Genomic DNA, 19721 nt, shown 5'->3' with positions numbered 1-19721 from the left:
TATACTCCATTCCCTTTGAAGTAAAGGCCAACATTCCATTTGCCTTACCTATTACCTGCTGAGCTTTTTGTGATTCATGCACGAGGACCCCCAAATCCTTCTGTGCTGCAGCTTTCTGCAGCCTTTCTCCATTTAAGTAATATTCAGCTCTTCTATTCTTCCTGCCAAAGTGCATAACCTCACATTTTTCCACATTATAATCCATCTGCCAAGTTTTGGCCACTCACTTAACCTGTTTATGCCCCTGTGTTGACTCTTTGTGTCATCCTCACCACTTGCCTTCCCACTTATTTTTGTGTCATCTGCAAACTTGGTGATAGTACATTCATTTCTCTCATCCAATTCCCTCAATATATATATACTGTGAATAATTGTGACCCCAGCACTGATCCCTGTGGCAGGTTGCTACTCTGAAAATGCACCCATATCCCAACTCGCTGTCTTCTATTAGTTAGCCAATCCTCTATCCATGCTAATGTACTACTCCGAACAACATGGGCTCTTATCTTATTAAGTAGCCTTATGTGAGGCACCTTATCAAACGCCTTTTGGAAATCAAAATATATTACATTTCCTGGTTCCCCTTTATCTATGCTGCTTGTTACCTTCTCAAAGAATTCTAATAAATTTGTCAGGCACGATTCCCCCTTCATAAAGCCATACTGACTCTTCTTGATTATTAATTGGAGAGAGGTTACATTTAAGGTAATTGGTGAAAAAAAAGGGAGGAGATGAGGTTTGTTTTAACTCAGTACGCCATGATGGTCTAGAATGCCTTGCCTGAAAGAACAGTAGAAGCATATTCAATGCTAACTTCTAAAGGGGATGGGATAAATGCACAAGGTAAAGTTTGTAGACTGCATGGTAATAGCTGAAGAGTGAGACTAATTGGTAGCTTTTCCAAAAAGCCAGCAAAGGTATGATGGGCCAAATGCCTGCCTCCTATGCTATATAAGCCTATGATAAACCTTGGGCTAACAACACTCGATACTCACAAGGGGTATTGAAAATGCAGTGAGATGGTGAAAAGTAAAAGGACACAAACAAGATGAAAGGAAGTTGTAAGAGCTTTTAGAAGCATTAATAAAGTAAAAGCATTGCGAGAGGATTGGGCCACTCTGGTATTAAGGAGGGAGTCCAAATGTGAAAGTATGGCTGAGTTATCATAAATGTTTTGAATTTTTTTTTTACAAATCATGGTACAAGTAAAACGACTGCACTAGGGAAGAAGAAGGAACATTAGGTAACTGTAGGAAACAGCTGAACTCAAAGCAGATAAGTCACTTGGCTCTGGTGGCATGTTCCTTGGGAAGTCGAAAGAAGACAGAGAGAACCAACAGAGGCTTGGGGCGCAGTTTTTCCAGTCCTCCTTACATATGAAAATATTGCCGTGGGATTGAGGAAAGCTGATGTAACAAATGGCTTCAGAAAGAGGAAGGTGGATAAATCTGATAACTATTGATCAATAGGCCCAAAGCTGAACGTGGGAAAACTCTTAGGATTCATAATTTGAAATCAAGTTAGTAAAAATTAACTCAAACATTTCTTAATCAAGGATAACAAGCATTTGAAGCAGACAAAACAATGCTATGGGTGGGAAGAGCAGGGCAGTGGGATTAATATTAGATTCTATCAAACCTTCAGCGCGGCTATAATGGGCTGAATGGTGGCCCCTGCTTGAATAGTACTATAAAGCCCTGTGATTTTTTAAAAAGTGATTTGAGCTTTTTTTAAACTCTTCATTCCTTCACTTTCACCCTTAAAGAATCTTTTTGAAATAATATGCCAGTGAGTCAACTTTCTATTGGACAGTGAGTTAGAAATGTAAGTTAAATTGATTTTCACCTGATTTGGTAAATGACTGACTTTTCTGGCAAATATTTCCTTCAAATTCCTAAAATAATGTCCTGAGAATTGAGAATAGTACATTCAGCCACCATATGTACTCCATCTGGAAGCCATGCCTGGTTATTCTGTCATGTGCTTCATTCTCTTACCTTCCCTGCCCTCCCCATCTCTCAGCAGCACAGTCCCAAGCATGCACTCAAATATGACCTCATTTCCAGAGAATCTCCTTTCTTGATTTCCAGAAAGACACTGTTAACTACCTAAAAGAAAACAGGGTTATAGTTATAGAAATGTTTTTTATTTAGTTAGCAGAAACAAAAATATTGTACCATTAAGTCAACAACTATAGAAAGCGGTCTTTGGGTTTATTTGAAATCTCCTATGGATCTGGAAACCCTAGTTTGAACAGCTGTTTAAAAGAGTTTCTTCCCCGAATTTGCCTGCAAAAAAAAAAGTTAATAGCTTTCGAACTTGTAATTGCCCTCTTTTTGACTGATACTGATTCATTTTTTTAATAAACCTTGGATAATTAACCCTATATTTAAACCATGACTCTCTGGTGCTTAAAATTTTGTGCAATTTTAGTTTAATCTCTTAACTGAGTTCTGCCATCAAACTCTAGATTATTTTATTTATAGTTAGCACAATGTGAACTATCCATTATCATGAGCTTTTATGCTGATGTGGTATAACACGTAATAACATACCTTTCCCATATTGTACCTCGTAAGCACAGACAACAACAAAAGGTATTGTTTAAATGAATTGTAAATTCTACTTCATTTTTTTTTACACGTTTGTCCATTATTTAGATTCTGCAGCGGAAGTCCAAGGTGGTTGTTCTCCAAGAAACTGCACTCTAGAGTTGAATAAAGAAAATCAGGAGCCATTGTTCAAGGATGGAGAAAAAGCATTGGGGATTTCGGTAGAACTCTCTTTTTCAGAAGAAATAGAAGAAGGAGAAATTGTAAGTGATGAAGAGGAGTGTGTGCCTGAAGGGCAGAAGCCAGTGAGCAACATTCGGGTGGAGAAAGAGGACAACAACAACAAAGAGAAGGGTAATCCCAGTAAAAGCACGCCCAAAAAAGAAACAAGACTGGTAAATCCTGATGTGTCTACTCTAAACTGTTCCCCTGAGGCCTTAATCAAGATAAAGAGCAGTAAAAAACGAAGGAAATCAGAAAGGATGTCTTCAGATCAAAATGCTGATGGGTTGAGATTGTCCTCATCCACAAGTTCCATTGAAAGAAATCAGATTAAGTCCTCAGTCTCAAATTTGATGGGAGCCTTAATGGTCACTCGTAAGAGTATCCGAAAAAAATACATGAAGCTTCATAAGCAATTTGAAATCCACAGATTTCAACGAATTGTTGAGATTGCCTCTGCAGACTTCACCTCCATTGTTAAAGGGTCTAATTTTCCAAAGTCCAGGCAGCCATTAAAGACCTCAATCTGTGCAGTAATTGAGAACATACTATCACAGGCCAAGTGCAATGGGATTGTAAAGAGTATTTTCTTACAGCAGGCCCCAAACATGAAAGAAAAATTATGGCTGTTTGTGGAAAAGCAGTTTGATTTTATGTTCGACAAGGTACGTGAGATGTTCATCTCTTGTGAGAGTATAAGTCTAGAACTGGCCTTGGAAGAGAAAAGGAAAAATGAAAGGATAATCAAAAAACAGAAGAAAAATACAGTGGTTAAGCAGCTTGAGAACAAAGTTGACGATAAATTGCCAAAGCTGAAGAGGTCCCTCTTTCCTTCAGAACCATCTTTGACAAATAACTTATCAGGCAAAAAGAACTCTGGCCAAAATAAACAAGCCAGTGATGACCGCAAAAAGAAAGGAACTAAAGTATTGGACAAATATTCGAAGAAGAGTGTAGAGTTTTCAGCCATTGATATCTCCAAAGAAGATGCTAGCACAAAAGACAAAAATGTGCTGTCTGTGACACAGGTGAATTCAAATGCTTCAAGTGATCCGCCAATAAATTCTGTAAAAGACTGCCATGATAAAACTGAACTTGGCATTCTGACTGAACAACAAGCCTCTACTCTCACATTTAACCTGGTAAGCGATGCCCAGATGGGTGAGATTTTCAAATGTTTGTTACAGGGCTCAGATCTACTGGAGCAAGGGATCTCAACGTTGGAATGTAATTCTTGGCCTATCCCAGAAAAGGTGCGGCCTGACATTGGAACACAGCTCTCGGGTAGTGATTCCACTTCAGAGAAAGCTCCACCTGTATCCCAGGTGGATGCTGTTTCCTGGCCTCCTGTTACACCAAACACACACACAGTTGGGTTAAGGCAACCGCTTGATCTAGATATTCTAGATGAAAGTTGCATGTTGGAAATTCCTGATAAGATGGTGCAAACCAAAGATTCTGTGATAGGTCCGCCTGAAGATTCAAATGGCCAGAAGATAATTGAAAGCAGTTCAGTCCTGCAAATGCGTTCCTCTATTTCCTCTATTCTGATAGAGGACCTGGCAGTTTCCCTTACAGTCCCCTCACCCCTTAAATCAGATGGGCAGATCAGCTTCTTAACATCTCAGAATGGGGAGCCTTTGCGTGATGGAGTGAGTGAGGCAATTTTGTCTGCACATTACAGTGAAAGTGCTCTCCTCGATGAAGAGGATGCTTCAGAGCAGGATATTCACTTGGCGTTGGATTCGGACAATTCAAGCAGCCGGTCGAGCAATTCTTCAACATGGAACAAGCAGATTTCAGCCTCTGCTTTTCAGTATCAGCTCCATCCCCCAATGCAGGCAGTCGTAATGGAAAAATCAAACGATCATTTCATTGTTAAGATCAGATGCAGGCCACCTGACACTGAATCGACTCAGCAGAGCTCACCTTCAGCAGCGAAAGAAAACCGGGCATCTGAGCTGGGACCAAGCAGCGACCACGGTATGGAGACAGTTGATGAGACTCCAGCAACCTGCAGCAGCATGAATATCGTGCTTGATCGAGATCACGTAATGTCAGAATCGTTGCCTAATCAGCCCTTAACTGTAGAACATCCAGTAGATAACAGCAGAAACATGGAAGAGTTGGGAATAGATGTGGACATGAAACTATCTTATTCTGAGGAAAATCGACCATCAATTAAAAATCATGTAGCTGTGGAGCCCTCACTCAGAACTGCCAGTAACAATGCTGAGAGTGTTGTGACATTGACTGCACCAACTAGAACAGCAACTGTTTGGGAACATGGCGCCGCTTTAGGTAACAAGAAGAGGAAGAATAACGTGAAAGTGGATTCTACCGTGAAAAGAGCACGTAAAGAGAATGAGCTTTTGAAAAGCAATAATAGGAAAGATAAAGAAACCAAAGTTAAAAGAAGCTCCTCGTCATCAGCAAAGAAAGCACTCAGCAGCAAAACAGTAGTTACTCCAAAGAAAGCAATGGGCAATTCTTCCCATTCTATAGCCAAGTCCCCATCAAGTCTCCCTGCTAAAAATGTCATCAAGAAGAATGGTGAAGTTGTGGTTACATGGACCAGGTAGGAACAGTGGACTTTAATTTGTAGACTTCAAATGTTTGCTCATCAAGTGCATGAAGTAGGTTCATGGCATCTCTTAGATGTAATTACAAAGGTTTAATGTTCTCATTGGCTTGCAGTTGCATATAAAGTGTACACTTCATTTTTTAAAAAATACAAAATCTAGCGAATGGACACAGTCCATGCTATAAAACAGGCCAGTGTTGAAGCGAGTGGCAGAGGTAATGTCACTCCTTACAAGCCTCACATTTGAGAATTTTCTTGCGCCCTTAACCTCATTCCCACTAAACTCCGTCACTGGACTTCCCATTCTAGCCAGTTTGTAAATGGTTCTTTGTCCTCAAGCACTGAGCCATTGCCTTTCAGAATTACAGTCAAGTTCATGTCAGTTGATGCCAAGTTGAAGTATTAACAAACTGTGGATTGTAGGAGGGAGGGTAGACGTTGATCCTGGGAAAGCATAGTGAGCTGCATATTAACAAGTCTTGATTTCAACATAGCGAGGGCATTGAAGGGGGAAAGAGCATGTAGGATGGCATAGAATATGGGAAGAAAGTTCAAAAGAGACTTTGTATTGAGAGAGCATAGAGGTTCAAGAAGAAGGAATGATTGTTTATCTGATGAGTTTTGCCTTGTGTGTCAGGAGGATATAAGGGAGGTGCAAGGAACAGCCTCACTAGATGTAGGAACAGTCTTTCCAAGTATTGGGCAGAACTTAAGTTTTAAAGGGAGGAGAAAAAATGTGTTATGCATAAAATGGGAAACTGAGTTGTATACTTAAAACCGTAGCTTGATTAAACCTACCATAAATTGGTTAACTTATAATGCATATTTTCCTTGTCTAAAACAGTTCAATAGCACCAATCTAGAGTACAGGATTAGATGGGTTGATTTTGATCAATCTCTTCCAAGTTCCTTTCAGTTCTTGTAGATGACACGAGGTAGTCTTCCAGCACTTTCAGCATTTAGTTCACTGGTTGAGAACTTGCCTTTCAATGTCTCTATTAGTGGTTTTCCCCTTTTCTTTTTTACAGGGGTTTCCTCAGAGAGAGTGTGTGTTATAGAGATATGAGGAAAAGAGATTTTAGATGTTTTCTCTTTGCAAGCCAGGAGCTTTCTGCTCTACTGCTACCATACAAAATCCTGGTCACCTGGCCAGGAGCCAGTTGAAATACTGTTATCAGGCAGCTCCCTTGGCTCAGGACTCCTTTCTGGCACCATCCTGTCTTTCTTGGCGCACTCTCTTCCAGGACTGCAACATTGTATATATCTCATCCTGTCGCAGTAAACACATCTTTCAAACTGCAGCCATTGTAATTTTAATCCATAGTCCAACAGAAATAAAAAGATATGTTCCTTACACGCCTTCACCCTTAAAAGAGATGAAACGCCATTTCAAAAATGCGTTTCATCACAAGGTGTGAGACACTTGGACAACAAAACACGAGACTTACCTCCATTCATTCTTCCTCCCCCTTATACAATCTTCAGCATTCCTTACCCCTTTAACTTATTTTAGTATTTTACACCCGGGACAATGCATCCGTGATCATATTATCTTTACCGGCCATGTGAACGATCTTTACACTGAATAGTTGAAACAATATACTCCATCTAAACAGCCTTGCATTTTGTGTTTTAAACTTTCCAATAAACACCAGTGAATTATGGTCAGTGTAGATCAGTGTTTCTTTGTTTTCATGTCGGACATGTCTCTTCAACACTTTGAAGTTTAACAACAATGTTAGAGTTTCTTTTTCTACTATAGAGTACTTCCTCTGATATTGTTTTTTTTTTGGAAAAGTACCCCACTGGCTCCTCTATCCCTAATTGATCATCTTGTAATAGGATTGCACCTACCCCCAAGTCGCTAGCATCAATTGTCATTTTAAAAGATTTGGTAAAGTCAGGGGTGGCCAATACTGGTTCATTTATTAAGATTGCCTTCAGCTTTTCAAAGGCTGCTTGGCATTCTGCTGCCCATACCACTTTTGTCTGTTTTCTTAAATTGGTGAGAGGTACAGCTATTGTCCTGAAATTAGGCACAAACTTCCTATAAAACCCACACACTCCCAAAAATCTCAGGATTACTCGTTTGGTTCTAGGAATGGGGAATTCCATTAGAGCATTCACTTTTGCTGTTCTTGCCCGTGTCCTACGATGTGACCCAGGTAAGTTACCCTTGCTTTTGCAAAATCGCTTTTGGCCAGATTTATGACTAAGCCAGCCAACTGCAATTGCTTAAACAGGTTCTCTAATTGCTTTATATGTTCTTCCCATATATTACGACACCATCTAAATAAACCACACAGTTGTACTTCAGGTATGACTTTATTCAGAAGTCTCTGAAATGTAGCTGGGGCGTTTTTAAACCCAAACAGTATGACTAGACATTGATACCTCTCACTTGGGGCAACAAAGGTGGATATTTCTTTAGCCCTTGATGTTAATGGCACTTGCCAGTACCCCTTCAATAGATCAATTTTAGAAAGAAATGAGGCACTACCAACTCTATCGATGCAACCTTCTAACCAAGGAACTGGGTACGAATCTGTCCTCGTTACTACATTCACTTTCCTGTCATCTATACTAAATCTAGTGAATGCATCTGGCTTAGGAACCAATACTACCGGTGAATTCCAGCCACTTTGGCTAGGCTCAATCAATTGATTGTTCAGCATATATTGGATCTCTGTTTCTAACTGAGCTTGTTTTTCTGGGCTCAACCGATAATGATGTTTTATCGACACTGAATCTTCTACATCCACATCGTGTTTAGCTAACGTTGTACATCAGGTGTATCCCTACAAATTCCCTTATACTTCCTAAGTAGCCTTATTAGATCCTCCCTTGGTCCTTCCTCTAAATATGAGAACACAGTGTTTAACTGTCCCAGTATTGTTGTTTTGGCGAGTCGAATTGTAGGTGTTTCGCTTTGGGCACTGTCTACTTCTCCTTTTACCTTGCCCTTACTGTCTCTGTCATCCTCCACTACTACCACCTGGCACACTTGCTCTGTCTTACCATTTTCTCTGCGATGGTATTGCTTCAACATGTTTATGTGATATAACCGTTTCTTCTTCCTACGCTCAGGGGTATCTATCAAATAAGTCACTTTACTAACTCTCCTATCTTGAAGGGGCCACTGAATTTCGCTTTCAGGGGTTCACCCTGCAAAGGTAGCAATACCTTCATCTCCGGCTTGGAACGTTCTAGTTCTAACATGTTTGTCTGCCCTGTCTTTCATTTTAGCTTGGGAAATTTTTAAGTGCTCTCGTGCTACTTTACATGCTCCAGTGAGTCTTTCTAGAAACATGGATACGTAATCCAATATGGAGGATTTGTCCTTCTGCTTTAGGAACTTTTCCTTAATCACTCTTAATGGACCTCTTATTTCAAGACCATAGATCAATTCAAATAGAATAAATCCAGTAGATTCATTTGGAGAATCTCTGATAACAAATAGTAAGAAATCTAATCCTTTGTCCCAATCCATTGGGTATTCATGGCAATAGGTCTTACTCATGGTTTTGAGAGTTTGATGGTATCCCTCTAAAGCTCCCTGTGTCTGTGGGTGAGAGGTGTTAGACTTTAGTTGTTTGATACCCAAATTGCTGATTATGTCCTGGAAAATTTTAGACATGAAGTTAGAACCTTGGTCAGATTGTATTTCAATTAGTAGGCCATAACAAGTGAAAAACTGAGTTAACTTTTCCACTACCACCTTAGCTGTAATTGTCCTTAAAGGAATAGTTTCTGGAAATCGGGTTGTCATATCCATGATTGTGAGGATATACTGATGTCCTGGGTAATGACCCTACATAATCTACTAATACCCGACTGAATGGTTCTCCAAAAACTGGTATGGGTATTAAAGATGTTGGTTTGATTACATGTTGAGGTTTACCTACTACCTGACATGTATGACACATTTTACAAAATTGCACTACATCCTTATGAAGTCTTCGCCAGGTAATATGCCTGTTTATCGATGCTTGGGTTTTCCCATATTCCTACATATCCTGCCATAGGGATTTTATGTGCTACTCGCATCTCCTTACGATATTTGGACGGTACCACTATCTGATGAACGACCGTCCATTCCTCATCTGCAGGCCTATGAGGGTGTCTCCACTTCCTCATCAGAACTCCATTTTTAATGTAATAGCACTCTGGACTCCCTTCCACCTGATCTTCAGTGTGAGCTGACTGTGCTAACTTTTTTAATCTGGACCTGCTTTTTGAGCCTCAATTAATGAATACATGCCAAACACTTCCTTTGAATTATCCTCATCCTTAAAGAAAGTTTTGGCTATTCTAACATCTGCTTGTGGTATTACTTTGACCTCTGGTGATGGACTCTTTTGAGCCATTGCTCTGGTCACCATACACGATGGAAAAATACCAGGAACTTGTTCTTGTAACTGCTCTGTCTCTTCAGCCTCTCTTGGACTTTGCATAATTATGAACGAAGCTATATCCCACACTCCTGCCAAATCATTTCCTAGGAGTAAATCAAGTCTGTCCACGGGTAATTTCTAAACCACCCCCAGAACCACTGGCCCAGACAACAAAACACACTCCAATTGCACTTTGTATAATGGAACCGGGTTATACTCTCCGCTTATCCCATTTACCAATACTTTAGCTTTCATTGAACCCTGGAGGGAAAACTAGGTCCTTCTCCAGCAAAAGAGTTTGAGTGGCTCCTGTGTCCCTTAATATAGTAATGGGTTTAGCTGCATCATTTGATGAAAAAGGGGTTTATCTTTCCTTTAGACAAAAACCCTTTATATCTCTCATCTACCATATTCACTTCACCTGCATTCACAGCAGTGTTTACCTCCAGGCTCTTATTTGTAGTTAAAGCTACAATTTGATCCATGGCATTTTCTTTTTGAGTTCCCTTTTCGGACTCTCTCTTACGAACTCCAATAAGTCCCATGGGCTTCCTTCGCAACGTCCAGCATTCAGAACAAATGTGTCCCACTTTATTACAATGGAAACACTTAGGCCTTCGAGTTTCACCTCCATCCTCAGTACCTTCCTCCCTGATCTAGGGAAGAGATCGCAAGGTATTCCAAGCTATCCATTCTTTACCCTGGCTACTTGCCTTCCTTCCAACCATTATTGCTGCCTGTCTAGCAGTTGCAACCCTTTGTTTTCAACATGGGTTCTTATTACAGAAGGTAGGGAGTTTTTAAATTCTTCCAAGAGAATAGTCTCTCTGTGAGCTTCATAGGTAGCTTCAGCTCCTAATGCTTGTATCGACCTGTCAAAACTACTTTGCTAATCCTTTCAAATTCAATGTAAGTTTGCCCAGGCTGTTTGCTTAAATTTCGAAACTTGCCTGTATGCTTCAGGGACCAACTCATATGCATTCAAATTGGCCTTTTTCACCACATCATAATCCCAAGAAACTTCCTCTGACAGTGAAGCATTAATTTCCTGTGCTCTGCATGGGCGATGTCGTTTTCCTTTGGCCAGTTCATCTGTTTAGCTATCTTCTCAAATGAAATAAAGAATGCTTCAACGTCCCTTTCCTCAAATTTTGGAAGAGCTTGTACAAATTTAAACATTTCTCCACTGGGTTCTGATCTGGAAATAAGCCCTGCCTCAACTACTGGTGTCTCTTTTCTAATTGTCAGCATTTTAAGCTGGAATTCTCTCTTCTCTTGCCTCCTTTTCTAATTTTACCATTTCTAACTTCCTTTGAAATGTCCTTTCTCTTTCCTTTTCTGTCTGACCCTTTTGGAATGCTCTCTCTCTTTCCTTTTTTCTTTCTCTGCCCTTTTTCTGCTGCCTCTAGTTCCAATTTTTTTTATTTGCAACTGAATTTGAGCCAATTCCAATGAACCACCCCTTGGAGAACTTAGTCTCTCAGGTATTCTTTCCAATTTAAAATGCTGTGCCATCTCTTCACTTATCTCTGCCCTCCTAGCTTTGGCAGGCAATCCTACTCTTAATTTACTTGCCAATTCGATTAACCTGCCTTTTGGGATCCCTTGTAAAATTGTCAGGGTCACCTTTTCCACTTGCAAGAAAGCTTTAGCAGTTTCCAGTGCCATTTTATTTCTGACAGTACAAACCTGGTGTTTCCTTTTAGCTTTTATTATTTACTAAATCTACACCCAAATCATCATTGTCTTTTGTTCCAAAATATCCTGGACCTGAGCCCCCACGCTTTGTCACGACTCACTGGGGATAGTGCACTGTAATATCAAGCCCCATTTTTCCCAGAGCCGTGACAAATGTGAAAAGTTTGACCAAACCACCAGATTGCCCCAATTCTACCTAACTGTTTAATTTAGGTTAACAGAATACGAGCACCAGGTTTGTAAACTTAATAAGTGATTACTGTTTAATGAGTAAATTGTCTTTAACTCGTGGCAAAAGAAAGAAATATGAACTGTGTTAACTTCTAACTCAATAGCTTAAACTCTACCCCTTTCTTAAATCCCTGTATGCACACGCAGATAAGACGCAAAACATGGATTTTAAGGGTGGGATAAAACAATTGAATAGCACCAATCCGGAGTACAGGATTCGATGGGTTGATTTTAATCGATGTCTTCCAAATTCCTTTCGGTTCTTGTTGATGACACAAGGTGGTGTCTAGCACTTTCAGTATATAATTCATTGGTTGAGAACTTGCTTTTCTATGTCTCTGACAGTGGTTTTCCCCTTTTCCTTTTTATAGGGGTTTCCTCAGAGAGAGAGAGAGAGAGAGAGAGCAGCATGTTCTAGAGATATGAGGAAAAGAGATTTTAGATGTTTCCTCTTTGCAAGCCCAGGAGCTTTCTGCTCCACTGCTACCACACAAAACCCTGGTCACCTGGTCAGGAGCCAATTAAAATACTGTTGTCAGGCAGCTCCCTTGGTCCAGGACTCCTTTCTGGCAGCATCCTGTCTTTCATGACACACTCTGTTCCAGGACTGCAACATTGTATATACCTTTCATCCTATCGCAGTAGACATATCTTTCAAACTGCAGCCATTGTAATTTTAATCCATAGTCCAACAGAAATAAAAAAGATATGTTCCTTACAACATGCTTGATTTCACTATTAGCCAGCCAAGCATAGCTGGAGGAATTCCAGCAGTGGCTCCTCTTCTCAACCTCTGCATATCAGTCTTGTCCACCACCTGTCAGTAATTCAATTTTAAATAACTAAAGATGACTTTTAAAAACTACAAATCTGTACAGAATTATTTGCTGGTTATGTTAGTGTTCAGTAGTTAAGAGCCTCCTCAGACCCCCTCAAAGAAATGCAATTAGTGGAAACTTGCAATGGTGATTAATTTGATCTGTGCGAAATTGGATTCCAGCTTGATGGTTTTTAAACTAGCGCTAAAATTTGCTGAAACTCTATTTACTCTGGATGTTATTTAACCTTGAAATTCTGTGATCTTCTGTGTTGGCTATGTTAAGCCTTGTCCATTTCAGTCAAAGTACCCTTTTATCAATGCAATGTGGTAATTACTGCCAGCAGTGTCTCTGCCACTGTAAATTAGTTACTAGAAGTATGGAGTCTCATTCCCTCAGATTTTGAACAGATGATTTTAAAAAGTTGGAAACTTAATCTTTCACAGAATCACAGTGCAGAAGAGGCCCTTCGGCCCATCAAGTCTGCACCGACACGTGAGAAACACCTGACCTGCCTACCTAATCCCATTTACCAGCACTTGGCCCATAGCCTTGAATGTTATGACGTGCCAAGTGCTCATCCAGGTACTTTTTAAAGGATGTGAGGCAACCCACCTCCACCACCCTCCCAGGCAGCACATTCCAGACCGTCACCACCCTCTGGGTAAAAAGGTTTTTCCTCACATTCCCCCGTAAACCTCCTGCCCCTCACCTTATGCCCCCTTGTGACTGACCCTTCAACTAAGAGGAACAGCTACTTCCTATCCACCTTGTCCATGCCCCTCATAATCTTGTACACCTCGATCAGGTCGCCCCTCAACCTACTCTGCTCCAACAAAAACAACCCAAGTCTATCCAACCTCTCTTCATAACTTAAATGTTTCATCCCAGGCAACATCCTGGTGAATCTCCTCTGCACCCCCTCCAGTGCAATCACATCCTTCCTATAATGTGGCGACCAGAATTGCATACAGTACTCCAGCTGTGGCCTCACTAAGGTTTTATACAACTCCAACATGACCTCCCTACTTTTGTAATCTATGCCTCGATTGATAAAAGCAAGTGTCCCATATGCCTTTTTCACCACCCCACTAACATGCCCCTCTGCCTTCAGAGATCTATGGACACACACGCCAAGGTCCCTTTGTTCCTCAGAACTTCCTAGTGTCATGCTGTTCATTGAATACTTCCTTGTCAAATTACTCCTTCCAAAGTGTATCACCTCACACTTTTCAGGGTTAAATTCCATCTGCCACTTATCTGCCCATTTGACCATCCCGTCTATATCTCCTGTAGCCCAAGATACTCAGTCTCACTGTTAACCACCCGGCCAATCTTTGTGTCATCCGCAAACTTACTAATCCTACCCCCCACATAGTCATCTATGTCGTTTATATAAATGACAAATAATAGGGGACCCAGCACAGATCCCTGTGGTACGTCACTGGACATTGGCTTCCAGTCACTAAAGCATCCTTCTGTCATCACCATCTGCCTCCCACAACTAAGCCAATTTTGAATCCACCTTATCAAATTACCCTGTATCCCATGTACATTTGCCTTCTTTATAAGTCTCCCATGTGGGACCTTGTCAAAGGCTTTGCTGAAATCCATATAAACTACATCAACTGCACTACCCTCATCTACAGACCTGGTCACCTCCTCAAAAAATTCAATCAAATTTGTTAGGCATGACCTTCCTCTGACAAAGCCATGCTGACTATCCCTGATCAAACCTTGCCTCTCCAGGTGAAGATAGATACTCTCCATCAGAGTTTTCTCCAATAGTTTCCCTACCACTGATGTGAGACTCACTGGCCTGTAGTTCCCTGGCTTATCTCTACAACCCTTCTTAAATAGCAGAACCACATTAGCTGTTCTCCAGTCCTCTGGCACCTCCCCTGTGGCCAGAGAGAAATTAAAAATTTTGGTCAGAGTCCCTACGATCTCCTCCCTTGCCTCCCTCAGCAGTCTGGGACACACATCATCTGGACCTGGAGATTTGTCCACTTTTAAGCCCTCCAATACCTTGTCACTCCCTATATCAATTTCGTTTAACTTTGCCTTTCTGACTCTTTTTCTTCTCTCCATTCGCTGTTTCCCTCTCTTTCTCTTTCTGTACCTGATTTGCATTGAATTTACCTGTTCAAATTGACATTTCCTTCTCGGTCCTTGTGTTATTAATTTCATAATTTTTCTATCTGATCGATTAAGATGATACGCAGTTGATTGCTCTGTTCACTCAAGCCACAGATGCCCTGTTTCCCTCACTGCACTGTTATCAGCCACATTTTCAGCAGCTTGCAGTGCAAAATATTGTGCAGTGAACAAGCAAAGGGCATGTTACTGTGGTTCATTGTCCTAATATAACAAATATATGGCCCATTGATTTGGCTGTTGCCCATGGATGCAGCCTAACCTGCTGAGTGTTTCCAACAACTCTTCAGTACTTGTACTGCATTGCTGTAAACACATTATTTAGTTGTGACAGATTGTATTTCTTTTATCTTTGCCTCGTTAACATTGTTTTAGATCATCCTGTGTAATCCCTTCTTGCTCTTTCTTGTCAGGGAGGATGATCGAACAATACTGTTGGGCTGCCAACAGAAGGGAGCAAATGAAGAAACCTTTGGTTACATAGCTGGAAAACTGCATAGGTCCCCACGTCAGGTAAACGCATGGTACCTGCAAAATGAAGCAATAGTTTAACTTTTTGGTGTCAGATTCCGAGATAGATTAGTGTTGGTGTTAGGTTGACATTCAACTCAGAATTTTAAAAATGAATATTTTTTTAAATTAAATAATTTCTTTGGTATCAAGTCCTCCATGAGGTGAATTCTTTCTCATTTTTAAAATTGTCACTATTGTACATACTCACGGACTTCCCCTAAACTCAACTACGGTAATATTCAATATTTTGGTGTGGGGAGTGTTACAAATCAAGACAACACTTAAACACACCCATTTTGGAAGAAAAACATTGCAATAAATATTTTAAATTTGTTCTCCACAAAGATCAATAAAATAATAAATCAATTAACAGATTATGGCAGAGGGATGGGTGTATGGGGAAAATGTCAACTTCTCTTCAGTTCCATGATAATCTGGTTTGCTTTAACCTTCCCCTCCAAACAAACCCACTCATCTACCACTGTACATATCTTGCAGATAACCATTACCCTGAAAATCATTCCACAGGATTAGCTGCCCCCTCACTTCCATTGCAGCTTTGTCCCTTCTGTGATTAGTTTATTGCAGTACCTAAGCCAAGTGAGAACTTTTTTTTTTAAGAAGTAGATTAACAGGAGGTTCTGAAAGGAAAAGCTAGTTAATTTGTGTAAACTAACTGTTCGTGCTCTAAAGATTACATATTTACAGCACAGAAATGGCTCATGCAGCTCAATGGGTCTATGATGATATTTATGCTCCACACAAGCCTCCTCCCAACCTACTTCATGTAATTCTATCAGCCTTTCCTTCTATTCCTTTTGCTCTGGGGTACTTAGCTAGCTTCCCCTTAAATGCATCTTTGCTACCCTTATGAGTTAATGAGCTCCACTTTCTAGGTAATCCCCAGGTAAAGACGTTTCGCCTGAACTCCTTTTTGTATTTATTAGTAACTATCATATTTATTAACCAGACTCCCCTCCCCCCCAACAAGTGGAAGCATCATCTCTACTTCACTGCACCACCTCTCTCAATTCCTTCAATGTTGCTAATATTAGACATTATCCGACATCCAATACTGCATGAGCAGAAATTTCCTCCAATTAAATATTGGGAAGACTGACGCCATTGTTTTCAGTCTCAGCTCCACACTCTGTTTCCTAGTTACCAATTCCATCCCTCTGCCTGTCAATGGTCTGATATTAAAATGTCTTATGGCAACCTTGGTGTCACATTTGACCCAAGGATTAGCTTCTGACTGCGTATTCGCGCCATCAGTAAAACTGCCTTTTTCCATCTCCATAACTGCCCAACTTCACTCCTGTCTTTGCTCATCTGCTGTTGACACCCTCATTCATGCCATTGTTACCTTTAGACTTGACTATTCCAATGCACTCCTTGCTGCTCTCTCACATTCTACGCTCCATATATTGAGGTAATCCAAAACTCTGCTGCCCTTTTCTTAGGTGAGCAGGACTTGGTGTAAGCTATCAGCCCTGTGCTCCCTGATCTACATTGACTCCCAGACAAGCAACATCCTGATTTTTAAAGTTCTCATCGTTCCTTTAGGAACCCTCCATGGTCTTGCCCCTCCCTATCTCTGTAATCTCCTCCAGCCTTGCAACCCTGTGAGATATCTGTGATCCTCTATTTCTGGCCTCCTGAGCATCCTGATTTTAATCGCTCCACCATTGTTGGCCACGACTTCAGTTGCCTAGGCCCTGGACTCTGGAATATCCTCCCTACACCTCTCCATCTCGCTGTCTTCCTTTAAAACGTTCCTTAAAACAATTGATAGGTAGGAAAGTAAGTTGTGAAAAGGACATAAGGAGCCTGCAAAGGGATATAGATAGGTTAAATGAGTGGGCAAAAATTTGGCAGATGGAGTATAATGTGGGAAAATGTGAACTTATCCACTTTGGCAGGAAGAATAGAAAATCAGTATATTATTTAAATGGGGAGAGATTGCAGAACTCTGATGTATAGAGGGATGTTTGTGTCCTGGTACGTGAATCACAAAAAATTAGTATGCAGATACAGCAAATGATTAGGAAGGCACATGGGATGTTGGCATTTATTGCAGGCAGAATGGACTATAAAAGTAGGGATGTTTTGCTACAGGTGAACTGTATAGTTTTCGTCTCCTTATATAAGAGAGGATATCAATGCATTAAAAGCAGTTCAGAGAAGGTCCACTCATCTGATACCGGGAATGGGGGTTATCTTATGAAGAAAGATTGGATAGGCTGGGCCTGTATCCACTGGAGTTTGGAAGAATGAAAGGCGACCTTATTGAAACACATGATCCTGAGGGAACTTGACATGGTGGATGCTGAAAGGATGCTTCCACTTGTGGAAGACACTAGAACTAGGGGACACAGGTTAAAAGTACGGGGTCTCCCATTTAAGATGAAGATGAGAAGAATTTTTTTCTCCGAGCGTCGAGAATCTTTGGAACCCTCTTCCCCGGAGAGCAGTGGGGGCAGGGTCATTGAACCTTTTTAAGATAGAGGTAGATAGATTCTTGACTAATAAGGGTGTCGAAAACGGTATAAGTGGTAGGCGGAATCTGGAGTTGAGGACTCGCTCAGATCAGCCATGATCTTATTGAATGACAGAGCAGGCCCAAGGGGCCAAATGGCCTACTCATAATTCGTATACCTCTTTGACCAAGCTTTTGGTCATCTGATCTAATGGCTGGAATTTTCCGGCCCTCAGAGTACACAATGGCGAATGATTTTACCAGTGGTGGCCAGCAATCTTACGAGAAAAGAAGCTGAGGGAGGAATGATCTAATAGTGGTCTTCAGAATTGTGGAGCGGTTTGATAAGGCAGACAAGAACTTAACTTATATTTACCTTGCACCTTTAACATAATAAAATGCCCCAAGGCACTTCACAGGAGAATTATTAAACAAAATATGGCACCGAACAAAGATATAATTCAGATTTCTTTTCTTTCCAGGTTTCAGAACGGTTCCATCGTTTGATGAAATTATTCAAAAAGTCAGAAAACATGAACAACTGAAAGCTTGCACATCTTAGATTTATATGTCTGTCCTGCCGAAAACATCCAAACAATCTTGTAGAAGAAATATTAAGTACGGAAATGACTAAAAAAATAACCCAAAACGTTTAAATCCAGTGTTTTTTCTTAACTTTAAATCTAAATTTTTTTCAATGATCACATCTCTGAAGCATCAGTTTAAATAGACAATACTTACGTACACGAAGAACCTTTGCACCTATTTCACTCACTTTTGCCCTTCACACCAGCCCTAACCTTGGAAATTGTTGTGTCACACCAGACTAGCAATTGATAGCTTTGCAGCAAGCTCAGTGAAAAAACTTTAAATGCCATGATTTGTTTCAGTTTGACAGTGTTAATGAAAGTGATTTGTCTATCTCAAGTATCTTTAAATACAGGTGCTTACATTGTTTTGTTTCCCCTCCCTACATTTGTATACATTACTGACATTTGACTGCCTGTCTCAGTGCGTTCACTTGAGCTGCGCTGTCTGATTAGTATAGCCTGTAAAGTATAAAATATGTAATTGTACATAAACCTATTAATGCGATTTATATTTTTGTGAATATCTTTCAAAGCAGGTTTGAAACTTTTTTGAAGCTGTCTGCATTCACACCTGTTTTTATAGAACTGTTAAATAGAATGCTGTAAATTTGTTAATATTATAAATACAGGTTTTTGAAATTTACAGAAGTGTGTTAAGTATGTTTCGAACTGTGAAGATTTATTATTGTAATTTATTTTTGCTAGGTTTCAATGTGAGAAGTAAAAGTTACTTTTTAATGTTTATGTTTCTTTTGTATCATGCCTAGAAAAAGTGTGTCAAGTCAAGCTTAATGACGATGCAAGTGCAGTTTTAGCAATTTAGATGCCTTGCTTGGCTTCAGTGCTTAAATTCCTTAGTGCACACAGCTTTTTATATTTTCACCTTCTTGCTGGAACAGGAAGTACAGATATTTTCCTCTTCAAAAATGCCCTTACGGATAGGTCTAACACCATTAGATTGAGCACTGGACTCTTAACATGTTGTTCAGTGTTACTGATGGTCATAATAACACCTTGCAGTTTGTTTTAGGTTCATAGTTACACGGATGCTCCGGAACAAGAGTATTAAAATTGAGAATTGCGATTTTCAGGGGGAGCAGAAAACTGGGAAATTTCAAATCCCTGAACCATGAGTTGGTGCATCAGTGGTGCTTTAACAAAAAACCAAATAGCCACTCGTTTCACTTCAGGATAAAGCGATTGCAGGATCTTGGGATAATATATTCTTAATAAGCAGTTCAGCTTATGGAAAAAGCCTACAAGTTCATTGCAATTGGCAATTCAATACATATGAAGCAGTTAATGCCAAACAATAGGATAGTGGTCAAATTCGGTGAGGGGTAGCTGCTGAATGCTGAAATCTCAAATGCTAGTGAAACACTCTTGATAAAAGATCTCATGACTGCACAAGGTTTATGAGGGAGAAATTTGCTTGTATAGCACAGCTATGTGGTCTGCCTTGATTCCAGGTTGCTACCTGCTT

General features: G+C 40.3%; 1 protein-coding gene across 3 annotated transcripts in view; it reads left to right on the top strand.

Annotated features, from left to right (window-relative positions):
• casp8ap2 (caspase 8 associated protein 2) overlaps positions 1 to 18980 on the top strand; it is a 43535-nt gene extending 24555 nt beyond the window's left edge. For all 3 annotated transcript variants that reach the window (XM_078542394.1, XM_078542393.1, XM_078542395.1), the window contains exons 8-10: positions 2661 to 5352; positions 15070 to 15169; positions 18131 to 18980. In XM_078542394.1, coding sequence (XP_078398520.1) covers positions 2661 to 5352; positions 15070 to 15169; positions 18131 to 18193 — 2855 coding nt within the window. In that variant the 3' untranslated portion in view covers positions 18194 to 18980. The remainder of the gene's footprint in view (positions 1 to 2660; positions 5353 to 15069; positions 15170 to 18130) is intronic.
• Positions 18981 to 19721: the final 741 nt, after the last annotated feature.

Source organism: Cetorhinus maximus, chromosome 5, assembly GCF_964194155.1.
Source record: "Cetorhinus maximus chromosome 5, sCetMax3.hap1.1, whole genome shotgun sequence".
In the NCBI taxonomy this organism is placed as follows: Eukaryota; Metazoa; Chordata; class Chondrichthyes; order Lamniformes; family Cetorhinidae; genus Cetorhinus; species Cetorhinus maximus.
The sequence above is the reverse complement of the archived record's forward strand: the minus strand, read 5'-3'. Positions and strand labels throughout refer to the sequence as shown.